The following is a 17956-nucleotide window of genomic DNA, read 5'->3' as shown; positions in this document are numbered from 1 at the left end:
ATTCTGAATTCCATCTCTTTATCCCTGGATACATTCTTTTGAATCTCAGTTTTTTTGTTTGTATAACTTCATAATTTTGAGGCTGAGTCCATTTGGAGTCTAATAACAAAACACCATAAACTGGAAGGCTTATTTCTCACAATTCCAGAGGCTGCAAGTCTGAGGTGAGAGTGGCTGGGCAAGCGCCTCTTCTGCATCACAGATATCTATGTTTTCACATGGCACAGAGGACTAGGGAACTCTGGGGTCTCTTACAAGGGCACCAACTCATTCATGAGGGCTCCACCCTCATGTCTGAAGCACCTCCCAAAGATCCCACCTCCTAATACCTTCACATTGGCCATTAGGATTTCAACGTAAGTTTTGGGGGATACAAACATTCAGAGTGCAGCACAGGGTTACTCTCTGATTCATTTCCCTTAACTGCTGATTAGTGTTTCCTCTGTATGCTTATACCTCAAATTAATGATCTGTTCTACTGTTGGTAGAATGTAGGTTGTTTCCAGGATTTTGTTAGTACAGATGTCTCTGCCTCAATGATCTTATATAATCTCTTTGTGAAAATACATGAGCATTTCTCCAGGGTATGTACCTAGAAGTGGAATTAGGGAGTCACGAGATTTTTAAAATTACTCCTTTATACCATAGAATGCATTTTAACTACCATTTTAAACAACATTTCTATGTGTACAGATATTCCAAATCTAATGCAATTTTTACTTTCTGTTCTTCTAATGTGCAACACTCTCTCTTTCCTGTGAGGTTTTGGATCTTAGCTGCCCTTTTTCTATTTTGTATCCACCCCCACTTCCCAGCAATTCATCTTGATGACCCAACTTTTCCTTTAGGTGTCTGTCTAAAAGTCATTTTTCTAAGAGACCCCCGACTCTAGTCCACATCTGGATAAATGCCCCTCCTTGGTTTTCTGGCAAAGCTTTTACCTCAGCTGTTTTGCCGTTGCCCATAGCTAACTTCTCCAAGGACAGGAAGCACAGCAGAGTTCGCCCTGGTATCTCCTGTGCTCAGCATAGAGCCTGACACATAACATTTGTGGAATTAATGGAGGTATGAATGAATGAATGTAGGACACTAATATGTCAACAGCAGCAGAAACTAGTGCCCTCCCCACAGTAATTGACTGGACCATTGCAGGCTCCAGTGGTAACTAACAGAAAATAGGGTTCAAGTGTAGAGGGCCAAAGACAAGGTCCTGAGACTCCATCAGGCACAGCAAGGACAAGACGTGTCAGTCATGGCCAGGAGGAGATATTTGCAACTCAGACATTCATAAGCTGGGGCCTGCCTCTGTTTACCAGCTGGGAAATCTTCAGAAAATGAACCATGAAAGCCTGTGATGCAGCAGCAGTATGCAATCATTTTTCATTTGCTACCAGTCAGCTTCAGGGATCAAGGACAGCTAAACACATAACTCGCTCATGCATGTTATTTTAAAGGCATATTTTAAAGTTATAAATATGGTACATTGAGTTAATGAGGTATGTTCTTTTGGCGACAAATATTTACATTCCACATATGCCTCTTGATGTCAAGAGTGTAACCGTTTCATTTTCTTCTTTTTCTCAGGAGGCTGGGATGCAGATGGAAAAGGCCCTAGTGTCTGGGACACATTCACCCATCAGGGAGGAGAGAGAGTTTTCCAGAACCAGACTGGCGATGTAGCTTGTGGCAGCTACACTCTGTGGGAGGAAGATTTGAAATGTATCAAACAGCTTGGATTGACTCATTACCGCTTCTCTCTTTCCTGGTCACGTCTGTTACCTGATGGGACGACAGGTTTCATCAACCAGAAAGGCAAGTGTTTCTTAAAAATAGAAGGTTGCAGCTTTAATTCAAGGTTATTGCTGCAGTCTGGCATAATTAATCCAGTGTGCTGTTCTGCAGCCTAGCTTTGAAATTGCAAGCTTTTAGGGTGATTATAGGATAAATTTTTTGAAATAGGTTTGCATTAGCTTTCTTAATAATATTCTGTTTTCCTTTAACTGGAGATATTTGTTGGGAGGGGCGAAATAGATGGGCAGGCAGGGGGTGGGAATAAGTATTTCATTGATGTAAGATATGGAGTGTTTACCTGAAGGTGAATTTTCCAAAAGTTATGTGTTAAACTGTTTTCAGTTGTGTTAGGCTGTGATGAGTTATGAAAAGCCCTGCAGAACTTGAGAAGATTTGGAGCATTTCAGTTGGAGCTGAATTGGTGGAGCTAATTAACTAGCAAAGAGATTAGCACCAAGGCATGTGAAGTTCACTTAATTAGGGATTAAGTGCCAGCTATATCACTTACTATTTATGTAAGCATCTCTTGGGCATTTTTTCATGACTCAGTTTCCCCACAAGTAGAAAGCAATACTATAATAGTTCCTACTTCCAAGAGTTGTGGGAAGTTTAAGTGAAATTAACTCTGTAAAGTGCATTATTTACATAGTAGCTTGTATATCATAAAAGCATTCAAATAGTGTTAGCTATTATTCTTATTGAGCTTTGTAATTAAAAAGACTACTGTCCTGGGGTGCTTGGGTGGCTCAGTCAGTTAAGTGTCTGACTCTTGATTTTGGCTTGGGTCATGATTTCACTGTTTGTGAATTCGAGCCCCGCATCGGGTTCTGCGCTGACAGCACAGAGCCTGCTTGGGATTCTCTCTCTTCCTCTCTCTCTCTCTCTGCCCCTCCCTGACTCATGCTGTCTCTCTCTGTCTCTCTCTGTCTCTCTCTCTGTCTCTCAAAATAAGTAAATAAAAACTTTACAAAAAAAAGACTACTGCCCTATTTGAATGCCTGTTATTTATGAGACATTTTAAATACGTTTTCTCAAATCCCCACAATCAATGAGGAGAAGGTATAATTAATCACATTTTTTACAGTGGTACACATCCAAATCCAGATATTTTGTAAATGGTGGGTTTGGAATTTAAACCTAAGGTCTAGCTAGCTCCTTCCACACAACAGTGCTGGCAAACTATAACCTGAGGGCCAAATTTGGCCTGACTCCCATTTTTGTAAATAAAGTTTTATTGCAGCACAGCCATGCCCATTCGTTACATATAGTCTGTGGTTGTTTTCCCATTACCTTGGTAGAATTGAGTAGTTGGTGCAGAGACCATATGGCCTGCAAAGCCTGAAATATTTACTACCTGGTACTTTACAAGAAAAGTTTTGTGACCCCTGTACTACAACATAAAGTCTTCTTAATAAAGAATCTTTATTGCTACTTTGTCCTGGGAAATACTTCACACTACTCCTAGGGTTGGGACTAGGTGAGGCAAGTGATGTGCCCAAGGTGCAAAATCCAAGGAAACGTTGACTCTCAGGGTCTTGCAAGTGCAAGGTGGGCACTTGCAGAAACCCGAATGAAGGCCCCTGCTTGCCTCATCCCGCTTCCAGCCTGCAGTGCCTTCACTGATCCTCAGGGGCTCTTTTTTGGGTAAGTTACCTGATTTCCCACATAGTAAGAACCACCTGTGACAACAATTGCTAGGTGGGCATATGTACTTGCAAATGTTGATTTTTATGTAAGGTGGGGGAATCTGTAGGTTGTGAAATGCAGCTGCAACTTCAGATAAGGGACAACACAAGATTAGCAAGTCCATTGCCCAATCTAAAGACATTAGCTCCCCTGACTAACTCCTGTTGGTTGAATGTCTAGTTTCTTGACATCACAGACCAGTTTTCTTTTCCTGCCTTGAACACACATTAACTTGTTGTTCAGTTTAAAAGTGAACTAATAATTTTCTGCCTTCCTCATCCATCATCTATAACCTTCTCTCTTCTCTGGCACCATTATACCCCCAAAAGTCTAAAAACTAAGAGTAATCTCTGAATCTCCTCTTATTTTGCTTTCTACATTTAAATGGTTGCTAAGTATGATCCATTCCACTTATGTCTCTTTAACTTCTCCCTCCTGGCCCTCTTCTCTGCCTCTGCCCTGGTTTAGCTCTTTATCATTCCCATCAAGGACTTTTTGATATACCCATGCTGGGTCTAACTACTTTCACACTTTCTCTGCCCTTTAATTCTTTGTACAAAATCCCAAGCCTCGATGTATAGTGCACACTCCTTCATACACCGTTTCAGGTTTCATTTGACTTAGTCTTAACTCACCTCTGTTGCATTGCAGGCTGAAATTCCCTCATGCATACGACCCATGCAGTTGTTCTATGTGATTCCCTAAGCACATAACCCACTACTTATTAAACGTACTATGCAATTTTCCACCTCTGTAGGAATTTTCTTAAACTCTTTTCTCCTGCCTGGAATGGCTATACCCACTGAATATCAACCCTCTTGGTAAGGCCAGCATGGATGTTTCTTCTTCTTTATACTCTCCCCTGTTCGAAGACAGAATACGTCTTTGTTTTTCTATTCCCATAGCACATCATAAACCTCTTTGAGTATTTCTCACATTTTTTACTCTTAGCATTATTATATCCCCTGTTAGATTATAAGCACCTTGAGTTTAATTCAATTCAACAAATATGTCTTAAGTATCTACTGTGTGTCAGGGACTGTGCTAGGTACTTCTTTGAATTGCCTATAGTGTATGGGCAGATAATTCTGCCTCATTCACCCGCGTAACAGTATGGTGTCTTACAAGGAGGAATTCAGTAAACATTTACTGAGTTTAAGTGAATTAGGTCAATAATAATCATAAAAATAGCCCTAAAGCTAGTAAATGGTTGTGTTTTCTTGAGCACACAGTATGTATAGCTCAGTGTGCCGAACATTGCACCCTGCTTTTGCTGATTTAATGCTCCTAATACCCTTATGGGTGAGGTGCTTCTCTAAACAGGGAATAATGGTGATCTGGGATGGATCACCATCTGGGATGGAAGCCTGGGTATAAATTTGCCAAGGTGGCAATTTAGTTAGTGCTGAATTCAACCTAGGTCTGTCTAATGTCAAACATGTAGTATCTACTCTAGAACCTTCTTTAGCCTCACTAGACCATTTCTACTCCCTGTGCTACAATTTCTCTGTTGGTGAAATGAAGCAAAGGCACCACATCACCAGAACTCTTTCCACTGCTCTAGTCCATGATTCTGGGTGTTTGGAGTTTTCACTGAATTTCCATTTGGATGGTAAACAATGGAAAAACTTGAAAACACACACACACACACACACACACACACACACACACACACACACAACAACACACACAACAAAACAACACTTCCCCGGGCCAACTTGTAATACAGATCCATAACCCCTTATCTGAAATTCTAAAATCCAAAAAGCTCTGAATACTGAATCCTTTTTAGCAAGTTTAATTTTAAAAATAATTTGGCAACAAAAGCTAACCTGAATTGATGCTTTTTTTAAATTGAAGAATAATTGATATACAATATTGTATTAGTTTCAGGTATAGAACATAGTGATTTAACATATATATATATATATATATATATATATATATATATATTACTAAATGATCACCACAATAAGTCTGGTTACCAGGTGTAATCATACAAAGTTGTTATGATATTATTGACCATATTCCCTATGCTGCACACTATGGCTCCATGACTTACTGATTTTATACTTGGAAGATTATGCCTCTTAATCCCCTTCACCTATTTTGCTCATCTTCCCTCCTCTCTCCCCTGTAGCAACAATCAGTTTGTTCTCAATATCTGAGTTTGATTCTGGTTTGTTTTCTTTGTTCATTTGTTTTTTAGAGTCCATGTATAAGTGAAGTCATATGGAATTTGACTAATTTCACTAGGCATAATACCCTCTAGGTCCATCCATTTCACTACAAATGGCAAGATTTCATTCCCTTTTATGGTTGAATAATATTCCATCACACACACACACACACACACACACACGCACACAGACACACAGACACACAGACACAGACACCACATCTTTATCCATTCACCCATCGATGGATATTTAGGTTGCTTTTATATCTTGGCTATTGTAAGTAATGCAGCAATGAACACAGCAGGTCATATGTCTTTTCAAATTAGTGTTTTTGTTTTCTTCAGGTAAATATCTAGAAGTAGAATTGCTGGATCATGTGGTAGTTCTATTTTTAATTTTTTAAGGAACCTCCATACTATTTTCCATAGTGGCCACACCAATTTACATTCTTATTAATACTGCATGAGAGTTTCTATTTCTCCACATCCTCACTAGCACTTGCTACTTCTTGATACTAGCCATTCTGACAGGTGTAAGGTGTTATCTCATCCTGGTTTTGATTTGCATCTCCTGATGGTTAGTGACATTGAGCATTATTTTCATGTGCCTTTTGGCCATCTGTATGGCTTTTTTGGAAAAGTATCTATTCAGGTTCCCTGCCTATTTTTTAATCAGGTTATTTTTTAAAATATTTATTTATTTATTTTTGAGAGAAAGAGGAAGAGGCAGAGGGAGAGGGAGACAGAGAATCCCAAGCAGGTTCCCTGCTGTCAGTGCAGAACCTGATGTGGGGCTTGAACTCATGAACCGTGAGATCATGACCTGAGCTGAAATCAAGAGTTGGATGCTCAACCAACTGAACCACCCAGGCACCCCAATCAGGTTGTTTTTTGATACTCAGTTTTACGGGTTCCTTATATATTTTGGACGTCCAACCCTTGTGAAAATTTTTTTACAATGTTAGGTGATTTCACTTGGTAAGAATATTTATATAGTTTATTGCAGAAATGTGGGGAATATGCTTAGCAATCCCCCAGGCTTACACCAATGGGTTAACAAGGCATAAAGAAATACAGAGCTATAGAATGCTCATACTCAAGTATGGGTAAACCAGATTGGCACCTCAAAAATAGGGGGGTGCAAAGGCACCCAAGAATAGGGAGGCGCAAAGGTGCCAAGAATAGAGAGGTGCACAGGCACCCCAAAATAGAGAGGGGGTGCAGAGCCCCAGAATAGAGAGGGAGGGGCAAAGGCCCAAAATAAGAACAGGTGCAAAGGTGCCAAATACATAAGTATATGAAATAAACAAGATTAGATATTCAGGGTGGAAGCACCCCCAATTTAGTACTATAGCAGAAAAGCTGCTTTCACAGGAGGAAAGGGCCCAGTACTGTGCTGCAGGCGATGCAGCTCAGAGCAGAGATGGTTAACAAAAGAAAAGGTGGCTTATTAACCCTGAGGTTATTTCCCCTATCTGTCTCATCCCCTAGGCTAGCTAAGATAAACAAGCACAGCACCTCCTGTCTGCCATTAACAACCACCTGCCCATCTACCCAGCGCCAGGATTTTGTTTTATATTGACCCAAACCCCAAATACTGTATATTTTCAAATTCCCCCTTTTCCCTCACATCCCCAAGTTAATGTTGACAGTTTCTTTGTCTCTTTGTACATGCCCATCACGTTTGTAAGCCTTCTGATCTTAATAAATACCCAGCAAAAACCCTTATTTGGGGCTCTTGTCTTTTCCTGGACATTAGCCATCTCCCGCTCTAATCCTGCGTCTGCTCTTTTGCTGGCCAAAAGAGAACTTTAGACTTAGAGTCTATGACACAGAAATATTGAGTGAGACTGATCCAGACCCACTGAGGGTATTAACTTAGTATATGGTATTTGCTCTGTATTTCCTTTCTAAAAATCCAAAAATTCAGAACACATTTCCCTCCAGGATTTTCAGATAGAGGATTACTGTACCGCTATGTCAACATATCAAGCTATTTAAAACAAATATGAGATATATACAGAAGTACATGGAGCACACTATAGATCAACTATCCAGGAACAGGGCAGCAGAAAAGCTGGAGGGGGGTGGTGATGAGACTGGAGATACTGGGGCCACTTGCACAATGTGGGAAGATAACTCATGCACATCTCATGTGAGGATCACGTGCCCCAGCACTGAGCTCTTTATGTTTGCCCCCAGCTTTTGTAAAGTCATAGCTGATTAATATTACAGACTTTTCCATGAACAAGAGGGCACAGGAGGTGCTTCCAGTCGGCAGAATTTCAATAAGCGTTGCTCACTGTTGTGCAGTGATCTGTTGAAGCAACTGGAACTGTTTTAACTCAGAAAGGCCATCATTTGTTTTTTTCTGTTTAAACATTTTCTCAAAGAGCATGTAAAGAATTGGAAAAACCCTTGTCACTATCCTTTACAAGGCACCCCGTTTTTTGTGTTCTAACTCCTATTCTAAAGCTTGATTAGAGGACATTTGGAAACGTGTAAAACCTATGTTCCCAAACTGTAAGAATATTTTACAAAGTGGAATTGTTACACAGCCTTTCTCTTTCAAATGTCAAGTCTTCGAGGTTTAACAAGAAGAGATTGAGCTGGCAAAAGAAATCACATATTTCTGTAGTTCTCAGCTGTTCAAGTTCATTTTCATTTCTGCCACAAATGTAAGTTTCAGATGATTAGTAGGGGACCCAGGTATTGGAAATAAAAAAAAGGAATGTCTATGCAGAATTCCTTATTCACTTTAGTATTTAAAATATGAGCACAGTTAGCAGGAATGGTAAAGTAAATAACTAAAGAAACATTTATTAATCTGCTACTCCATATCAGGCAATATGTTAGGCTGAATAATGGCCCCCAAAGATGCTCACATCCTAATTCATAGAAACTGTGACTATATTATCTTACATGGTTAAAGGGACTTTACAGTTGTCATTACATTAAAAATCTTGAGATGAGGAGATTATCCTGGATTATCTGGATGGTCCCAGTGTAATCACATGAGCCCTTATAAGAGGGAAGCAAGAGGATCAGAGTCAGAGAGAGAAAATACAGGAACTGAAACAGAGGTCAGAGAGGAGAGAAGATGGTTATACTGTTGGCTTTGAGAATATTAGAGGGGCCACGAGCCAAAGAATGCAGGCCGCCTCTGGAAGCCAGAAGAGGCAAAGAAATGGGTTCTCCTTGAGAGCCTCCAGAAAGAACTTAGCCTTGCTGACATTTTGATTTTAGTTCAGTGAGAATCTTTTTGAGTATCTGTTGCCCAGAACTGTAAGATAATAAATTTGTGTTGGTTTAAGCCACTACATTTATGGTAATTTTTTATAGCAGCAATAGGAAGCAAATACAGGCACTGTGATAAGAGAACATAGGGCAAGCAAAGAAATTAATTGGTGGTGTGAGTCTAGAAGGGAATGAACCTAGTTTTCATGTGTGATGCATGTTAGGCACTTGAACAAAATTAATTCTACATTAAGATATTTATAGTTTGGCTAGGGGGATTCCAGGTCAGTTATTTTCTGCATTGACACATCATCTTTGCAAGTCCTAGCCACATCCTCTTCTGAGAGAATTTCCCCATTTCTTTGTTCTACATAGACCTGCTCCACTCCTGGCCATAGCTGACTGGACAAGGGAAAGACCTTTTTCCCCTGTGACATAATATGGTATAACCTCATGGAAAAAGAGAATCTTGCCCAGTTGTCTTCCCCTCTCAGAGATGTTTGGAGTTGAGAAGTTGAGAATATGAGTTGGTTGGTGCTGGAACCAGGACTATAAGATAGCTTTGGCAGATGGGATGGCCATTTTGAGACCATAGCAAATTTGGTGCATAAAGAAAACGTGTGTTGAGTGAAACTGCATGGGTGAGACCAGTCTTTCTTGAGAGGCAAAGACGTTCTCAGCTCCCAGCTTCAATTCCCTTGAGTTTCAGTTGTAATTTTGTGTGACTGGGAATCTGATAGCTCTCTATCATATCAAATAATGCCCAGGCTTCCTACACCAAACAGCCACCTGCCCCTCATGCTACCTTTATATTTGAGTTAATCTGAAGTGGGTTGCTTTCCCCTATATCCAAAAGACATTTAACTCAAATTTGCTTTATATTTCCAAAGATCAAATAAGAAGAAATGGGCTTAATTATATCAGAGAAAATGGTAGTTAAGTATGAAAGAAGGCTATGGAAGTTTAAATACTTAAAATAATCAGTTATGTCCTGGGGCGCCTGGGTGGCTCAGTCGGTTAAGCGATCGACTTTGGCTCAGGTCATGATTTCACAGTTTGGTTCATGGGTTTGAGCCCCTCGTTGGGCTCTGTGCTGACAGCTCGGAGCCTGGATCTTGCTTTGAATTCTCTCCTTCTCTCTCTGCCCCTCCCCCACTTGCACCCTGTCTCTCTAAAAAATAAACAGTAGAAAAAAATTATATATTTAAAAAAATTATGTCCTAAATATCCAGGAGCAGAATAGAGTCCAAATAGCCTCTCAAAGTTTCAAGGTCCCTTTATTGGTAACAGATGATCATTTAAAAATACACATTTGTCCGACTGAATTTCTTATAAAAGCTAAAGAATCCTTTCATGATTTGGTCTCATTTGATACTCAAAACAGTCATGAGGTGGCACTTATAATATACCGTAATATTTTTACAGATGAGGAAACTTGGATGTACATAGGCCAAATGATTTGTCCATGATTCTTCAGCTCAACTGTTTGACTCTGGAGTTCTTCTGCTCTTACAAACGTCACTTCACTGCCCCATGGGAAAATTGCATTACAACACCAAACCAAAAGTGCTCTGTATAAACCAAAAGTACTCAATTCTGGGATAAATATTAATTATGAAATGCTTTGTTGCTCTGTCAGGCTGATGAGTGAGAAAAAAAATCTTATTTAAAATTTTTTTAAATCTTCAATTAAACCGAAGATTATCATGTTGTTTGAACTACATTGATTGCCATCATTAATGATTGTACCACATCTAATGATGCTTACAAGGGATAAATCACTGATTCCTCCAAAAATGAAAAAAAAAGGATCTAATATTATGAATCAGCTCCAAAATAGGTGATTGTGAAGACCAGGAAAACATTGTCACCATGTTTCTGGTTCTGAAACAGTAAACGTGAGAAATGGAATGTCATGGTAGAACTGGTTCAGTCTTTGTAGTGAGGCAGACTGGGTTTAAATGTCGGCTGTGCCATATGACATTATTACTTAAGTCTGGTACTTGCTGTCTCTGAAGAGAAAAGGTTTCCTTAGATGCTTAATGAGGATAATAAATATCTACCTCTTGGTGCACCTGGGTGGCTCAGTTGATTAAGCGTCTGACTTTGGCTCAGGTCATGATCTCATGGTTTATGGGTTCGAGCCCCACATCGGGATCCACACTGATAGTGTGGAGCCTGCTTGGGATTCTCTGCTCTCCTCCTACCCCTCCTCCTCTACCCACCCCCTCTTCTGCCCCTTCCGTGCTCATGCTTTCTTTCTCTCTCAGAATAAATAAACTTAAAAAAAAAAAAAAGCCCACCTCTTGGGCTTAGGGCTAGGATTAAATGAAATGGCACATATAGTATGAATGCAATAAATGAAAACTGATGTTATTTTTATATTCAGAGCCAATGGAAGGAATTGTCTATGAAAACCTTCACACATATCAATTCCAAACTGATTCCATTATACCATCGTTGGATATTGCGTTTTACAAATGAGGACATGTGGGCTTGCAGAGGCCCTGAGATGGGACGGTGGAATGATCTTTCATTGTGAGAGAAAAGAAAAACTTTATAACGTTTGGTGAATGTATTAGTTTTCTATTGCTGCTGCAACAAATTATCACAAGCTTAGCTGCTTAAAAATAGCATAAGTTTTACACTTGAAAATAATATAAAATTGTATATCAAGTATATTTCAATTAAAAAACACAAATTTATTACTTTAGAGTTATGGAGGTCAGAAGTCTGACATGGGTCTCTGTAGGCTAAAACCAAAGTGCCTACAGGGTTGCATTTCTTTCCAAAGTCTGTTTCTTGGCTTGTTTCAGTTTCTTATGGTAGTAGGACTGAAGGCCTCATTTCCTTGATGATTATCAACTGGGGGCCATTTTCCGTTTCTAGAAGCAACCTGCATTCCTTGGCAGGTGGCTCCCTTCTTCCACATTCAAAGCTGACAATAGTGGGTTCAGTGCTTCTTATGCTGCCACCTCTCTGGCCTCTTCTGTTGTTCATCATTCCGACCCACTCCTCTGCTCTACTCTTTCACTTCTAAGGACTCATGTGGTTAGATTGGGCCCACCTGAACCATCTAGAGAAATCTCCCCATCTCAAGATTTTTAACCTTAATGACATCAGCAAATTCTTTTTTCTATGTAAAGTAACTTATTCACATGTTTCATGGATTAGGGCATGGGCATAGGGCATGGATTAGGGCATAGATTGAGGTATCCTATCTGCCAAGTGAGTAATGACATATGTAAGGGTCTTCCAAGTATGGAGTTGTTATGCATGATTCACATTATGTTCTGGTTTGCAAAACAAGAGAGCTGTTGTTAAAAATAACCACTCTTACAGACAGACAGACAGACAACACATGATCTTGCATTATTTGGCTTGCTTACCTCTCACCATTCTTGTGCTTTCTCTCCTCAGCTATACATTATCATTATCCTGGACTTACAGTTCCCAGAAAGAGCCACACTAGGCTAAAATACAGTTTACAAATGAAGACTGGCTAGTCCATATATGGTACTAAAACTCTGATCTACAAAAGAAACCCAGGAAGCCAAACACAATCTCTGTAGCAATTGGCCCAGAATAGTCAGAACTAGATCAACATCTGCCAACTTCTCTGGTTTGTTTTTTTTTTTTTTTTTTCGTTATGTATGTTTGTTCCCCTTCCCCCTGCTTCCAACTTAGCACCAGCCAGAGAAAGTCACATATGTGTCCCAGACCAATTGCTTAGGATGCCCTGCTTCTATTTAGCCCACCTCCAGCCTCCCTGTGCCAACAATCTCCAATCAGCTTGTAACTGAAGTCTTCTCCTTCCCCTCCTTTTTCTCACTATAAAGCTTCCTCTCTTTCCTGACAGACTTTGAGTATCTGTCAAATGCAAGTGATGATGGCTAATTCCCTCGCTACAGCAAGCTCTGAATAAATAAACTCTTTGTTCATATTTGGTGGTCTTTGTTTATTTCCACACCTCCCTTACTCTTTCACATATTTGTTTCCCTTTTTTCTCTTCTTGGATCACTCATTCTTCCTTGCCTTATATGAGTGATTTATATTCATCATTTGAGTATCAACTTAGATGTCACTAGTGACAACAATAACAACAATAATAATTATTAAAATGATGGCTAACTTGTACTAAGCCCCTTACCTTATGCCAAGAACTTTCTAATGATGTTCAATTTATCAACTCATTAAACTCTTGGCAGTAAATTATTGAAGTACGTTTCTATTATCATCCACATTTTACAGACAGGGAAAGATAATTCAGAGAGATAAAGTAACTTGCCTAAGGTCACTGAAGTAGGTGAAGGAATGGGGTAGAATTTAGGTAGCTGGCTGCCATAGTTCACTTTTGGAATCATGATGCTATATTGCTTTCAAAATAGATTTTCAAATGTCCTTAGTTAGGAATGGGTACTCCTTACCATATACTTAAATAGTATTCTGTACTTTACCAGTAATACTGCATTATGATTGTTTGTGAATTTATCTGTAGTCCTACTAAAATTGGAGATTCCTTAGGTCAAGGACAGTATTTATCTTACATATGTTTATAAGTCCAGCATACAGTAGCTTTTCTATACATGTGTATTTGAGGGATGAAGAAATTAATGATTGAATAAAACAAATTCAAAAGCCTAAATTATTATTTTTTTATGATGCCCACAAAGTTGTTTTAATTTTATTTTTTTTAAATTTACATCCAAATTAGTTAGCATATAGTGCAACAATGATTTCAGGAGTAGATTCCTTAGTGCCCCTTACCCATTTAGCCCATCCCCCCTCCCACAACCCCTCCAGTAAACCTCAGCTTGTTCTCCATATTTATGAGTCTTTTCTGTTTTGTCCCCCTCCCTATTTTTATATTATTTTTGTTTCCCTTCCCTTATGTTCATCTGTTTTGTCTCTTAAAGTCCTCATATGAGTGAAGTCATATGATATTTATCCTTCTCTGACTAATTTCACTTAGCATGATACCCTCCAGTTTCATCCACGTAGTTGCAAATGGCAGGATTTCATTCTTTTTGATTGCCGAATAATACTCCATTGTACATATATACCACATCTTCTTTATCCATTCGTCCATCGATGGACATTTGGGCTCTTTCCATACTTTGGCTATTGTTGACAGTGCTGCTATAAACATAGGGGTGCATGTGTCCCTTTGAAGTAGCACACCTGTATCCCTTGGGTAAATGCCTAGTAGTGCAATTGCTGGGTTGTAGGGTAGTTCTGTTTTTAGTTTTTTGAAGAACCTCCAGAGTGGCTGCACCAGCTTGCATTGCCACCAACAATACAAAAGAGATCCTCTTTCTCTGCATCCTTGCCAACATCTGTTGTTGCCTGAGTTGTTAACGTTAGCCATTCTGACAGGTGTGAGGTGGTATCTCTTTGTGGTTTTGATTTGTATTTCCCTGATGATGAGTGATGTTGAGCATTTTCTCATGTGTCGGTTGGCCATCTGGATGTCTTCTTTGGAGAAGTGTCTATTCATGTCTTTTGCCCATTTCTTCACTGGATTATTTGTTTTTCGGGTGTTGAGTTTGATAAGTTCTTTATAGATTTTGGATACTAACCCTTTATCTGATATGTCATTTGCTAATATCTTCTCTCATTCTGTCAGTTGCCTTTTAATTTTGCTGATTGTTTCCTTCGCTTTGCACAAGCTTTTTATTTTGATGAGGTCCCAGTAGTTCATTTTTGCTTTTGTTTCCCTTGCCTCCAAAGATGTGTTGAGTAAGAAGGTGCTGCAGCTAAGGTCAAAGAGGTTTTTGCCTGCTTTCTCCTCAAGGATTTTGATGGCTTTCTGTCTTACATTTAGGTCTTTCATCCATTTTGAGCTTATTTTTGTGTATGAAGCCTAAATTATTTTTTAATGTTTATTTATTTTTGAGAGAGAGAGAGAGAGAGAGAGAGAGGGAGAAACAGAATCCAAAGCAGACTTCAGGCTCTGAGCTGTCAGCATGGAGTCTGACATGGGGCTCAAACCCATGAACTGTGAGATCCTGACCTGAGCTGAAGTCATTTGTTTAACCAACTGAGCCACCCAGGCACCCTGAAAAGCCTAAATTATTTTTTAATCAGAGGATATGAAGTTAAAAAAAAAAACAGAGAAAAAAGGACCCTACTTCTGAACAAACTTTGAGTGCAATACAATTCTACATAGGAATTTAGTTATTATCCAGAAAAGCAGGACAGCTTCTCTCTTCTGAGCTTAGGTTTCTTCCACAATCTTAGACATAAAATAACACGAAGCACTAATATCAATCTGTCCTAAGAAAGTCTCTTCCAGTTAAGAGTCCTTATTAGGTTGGACGCAACATCTTCTTGGCATTGGTTTCTGAGACAGAGCATCTCCAACTTAATAACATTCTTCTGAACTCTGCCACAATACTAAAAGCTCTCCCCCCTCCACCACATGCAATGCTGGAGAATTAGCTGAGAGCCAGAGGTGGCTAGGTATCTCATGGACTATGTCAGAATCCTAGAGCAAAGTTCTCAACCATATTCCTTAATATGCCAAGGCTCTGGCTAACTGCCCTTGTAACCCACATTCTGGGACCTCTTTTTCATGTTCAGTGGGTCTCCTTTTTAGATTGATAAGACCACTATATCTGGAGAAGAACTGAGACAGTCATCTAGATCAGTTCCTTTACTTTATATTTAATACCATTGAGAACCACTCATTCATTCAACAACTATTTATTGAGCATCTATCTACTGACTTTCTGGTATTGTTCCAGGATTTGGGGGATCCAGAGGTGACTTAGATAAGACCCCAGCTATTATGAGGCTTGTATTCTAGTGGGGTTAGAAATCAAGCATGCAAATAAAATAATTTCAATACATGTTATAATAACACAAAGTTATGTGGTAGCAACTTGCCCAAATGTATTCCTGTCAGAACATACATCTTCCACATCTTCCGTCACATCCCCAACCCTCTGCTCAGCCATTCTTCCTTGGAATTCTTCATGTTTCTTCCTCCCAGCCTTTACTTGATTATATGCAGGAAGTAACAAACCTTATTTGGAATAAAAGTTACTTAGGAAATTATTCCCAATCCTCTCCGGATCGCTACTTATGGTCAATGTTTTAAAAATAACTTTACTTCTCATACGTTCTTCTTTTTTCTTTCCTAGGAATAGACTATTACAACAAGATCATTGATGATTTGTTAACTAATGGGGTCATACCCATAGTGACACTCTACCACTTTGACTTGCCTCAGGCCTTAGAAGACAAAGGAGGTTGGTTGTCAGAGGCAATCATCGAATCCTTTGACAAATACGCCCGGTTTTGCTTCAGTACGTTTGGAGATCGAGTCAAGCAGTGGATCACCATAAATGAGCCTAATATTCTTGCCATCATGGCATATGATCTCGGTGTATTTCCTCCTGGTGTACCTCACTTTGGAACTGGAGGTTATCAGGCAGCTCATAATTTGATCAAAGCTCACGCCAGATCCTGGCACAGCTACGATTCTTTATTCCGAAAAGAACAGAAGGGCATGGTGTCCCTAGCAATTTTTGCTGGCTGGGCGGAACCAGCAGATACCAACTCAGTGTCCGACCAGGAAGCTGCTAAAAGAGCCATTGCTTTCTGCTTGGATTTCTTTGCTAAACCCATATTTATTGACGGTGATTATCCAGAAGTTGTCAAGTCCCAGATTGCCTTCATGAGTAAAAAGCAAGGCTATCCATCATCAAGGCTTCCAGAATTTACAGAAGAAGAGAAGAGAATGATTAAAGGCACAGCTGATTTCTTCGCTGTGCAATATTATACAAGTCGTTTGGTCAAGTACCAGGAGAACAAGAAAGAAGAAGTGGGTTTTCTTCAGGATGTGGAGCTTCAAGTTTTTCCAGACCCATCTTGGAAAAGGTTGGATTGGGTCTATGTGGTGCCATGGGGAATACGTAAACTACTGAAATATATTAAGGTAAAACACGTTTGTGTTCATGTACACCCAAATGTGTGGAAATGGAAAGACAGACATACGTGTATATATATAAGAACTTGGAAAAAGAATGATTTTAGACAGTAGCTTATATATTGGCTTGGGAAGAGAGATTAGGATTTAAGTTGGTGAAGGATAACTGGCTGATAAGGGGCTTCAAAACAAGGTCAAAGTTGGGATTCTTTGTTAAAGTGAGTTGGGGTCAAAGAAGTTGCTTGGAAATATTTTTCAGGCTGATGTCACAACTGTGATTATCAAAAGGCACATTAAAGGCTGAAATAACTGGATCCTTTTTTGGCCTCCGTTATGCTGGATAGTGTCCAGGTAGCTGAAATTAAAAATTTAAGTTAATGATTTTTAGGACCCTTGCTGTGGGGAGATAGAGAGTGTAGCTGTTGGTGGGACCAAGGGGTTAAGGAGTAGTGACAATCAGCAGATGCTGATGGAAGAAGGATATTTCTGTCTTCTCATTACGATAAGAGTCATTTGACTGTCTTCATGGACATTTGCACAGTTTTGCTTTCCCATTGTTAGTCATAAAAGGTCAGTGCGTGGAAAATTAAGTTAATAGGGTCAGTGCAATTTGATGAAAACTAGTTTTGGGTTGTAGCTTAGAGAAGATAGAGGGTAATGCACCTGATTTTATGAGTCTTTTTTTTTTTTTTTACATCTGTTTGGAATAAAACTTCTGCTCTCTTGTTCCAGGATACGTATAATAACCCTGTAATTTACATCACTGAGAACGGGCTTCCCCAGGGTGACCCTGCATCTCTTGATGACACTCAGCGCTGGGAGTATTTCAGACAGACATTTCAGGAACTGTTCAAAGGTACCATTTGAAATGATGAAAGATCAATTGTGCAAACTTAATATAATTTTCCCACGTGCCTATTTGCATTCAGCAAAGACCAATGATTTTGAAAGCCGAAATTCATGTAAATCAGTGTAAAGCCACGTAATTAAGAGAGAGGAGAAAAAGTATTTAGGAAAGAGGAAGGTGAGAATTTTGGCCTAGCTTCAACCTTTCAAAATTTAATCAAGTAAAAGCGACTGTCTTCAGCATTTTGTGACTCCTGGGTGAAGGTGATATGAACAGAGGGGGT

The 17956-nt window shown here is 39.4% G+C and overlaps 1 protein-coding gene across 4 annotated transcripts in view; it reads left to right on the top strand.

The window, feature by feature from the left end:
• LOC109269604 (cytosolic beta-glucosidase) overlaps nt 1–17956 on the top strand; it is a 132124-nt gene that overhangs the window by 28411 nt on the left and 85757 nt on the right. For 3 of the 4 annotated variants that reach the window (XM_019453599.2, XM_019453597.2, XM_053901644.1), the window contains exons 2-4: nt 1585–1812; nt 16039–16835; nt 17559–17682. In XM_019453599.2, the coding sequence (XP_019309144.1) occupies nt 1585–1812; nt 16039–16835; nt 17559–17682 (1149 nt within the window). Of the gene's footprint in view, nt 1–1584; nt 1819–16038; nt 16836–17558; nt 17683–17956 lie in introns of all 4 variants that reach the window. The other variant, XM_053901643.1, reaches the window with a different exon arrangement.

Source organism: Panthera pardus, unplaced genomic scaffold, assembly GCF_024362965.1.
Source record: "Panthera pardus isolate Hobbes unplaced genomic scaffold, ASM2436296v1 HiC_scaffold_13, whole genome shotgun sequence".
NCBI lineage: Eukaryota > Metazoa > Chordata > Mammalia > Carnivora > Felidae > Panthera > Panthera pardus.
The sequence above is the reverse complement of the archived record's forward strand: the minus strand, read 5'-3'. Positions and strand labels throughout refer to the sequence as shown.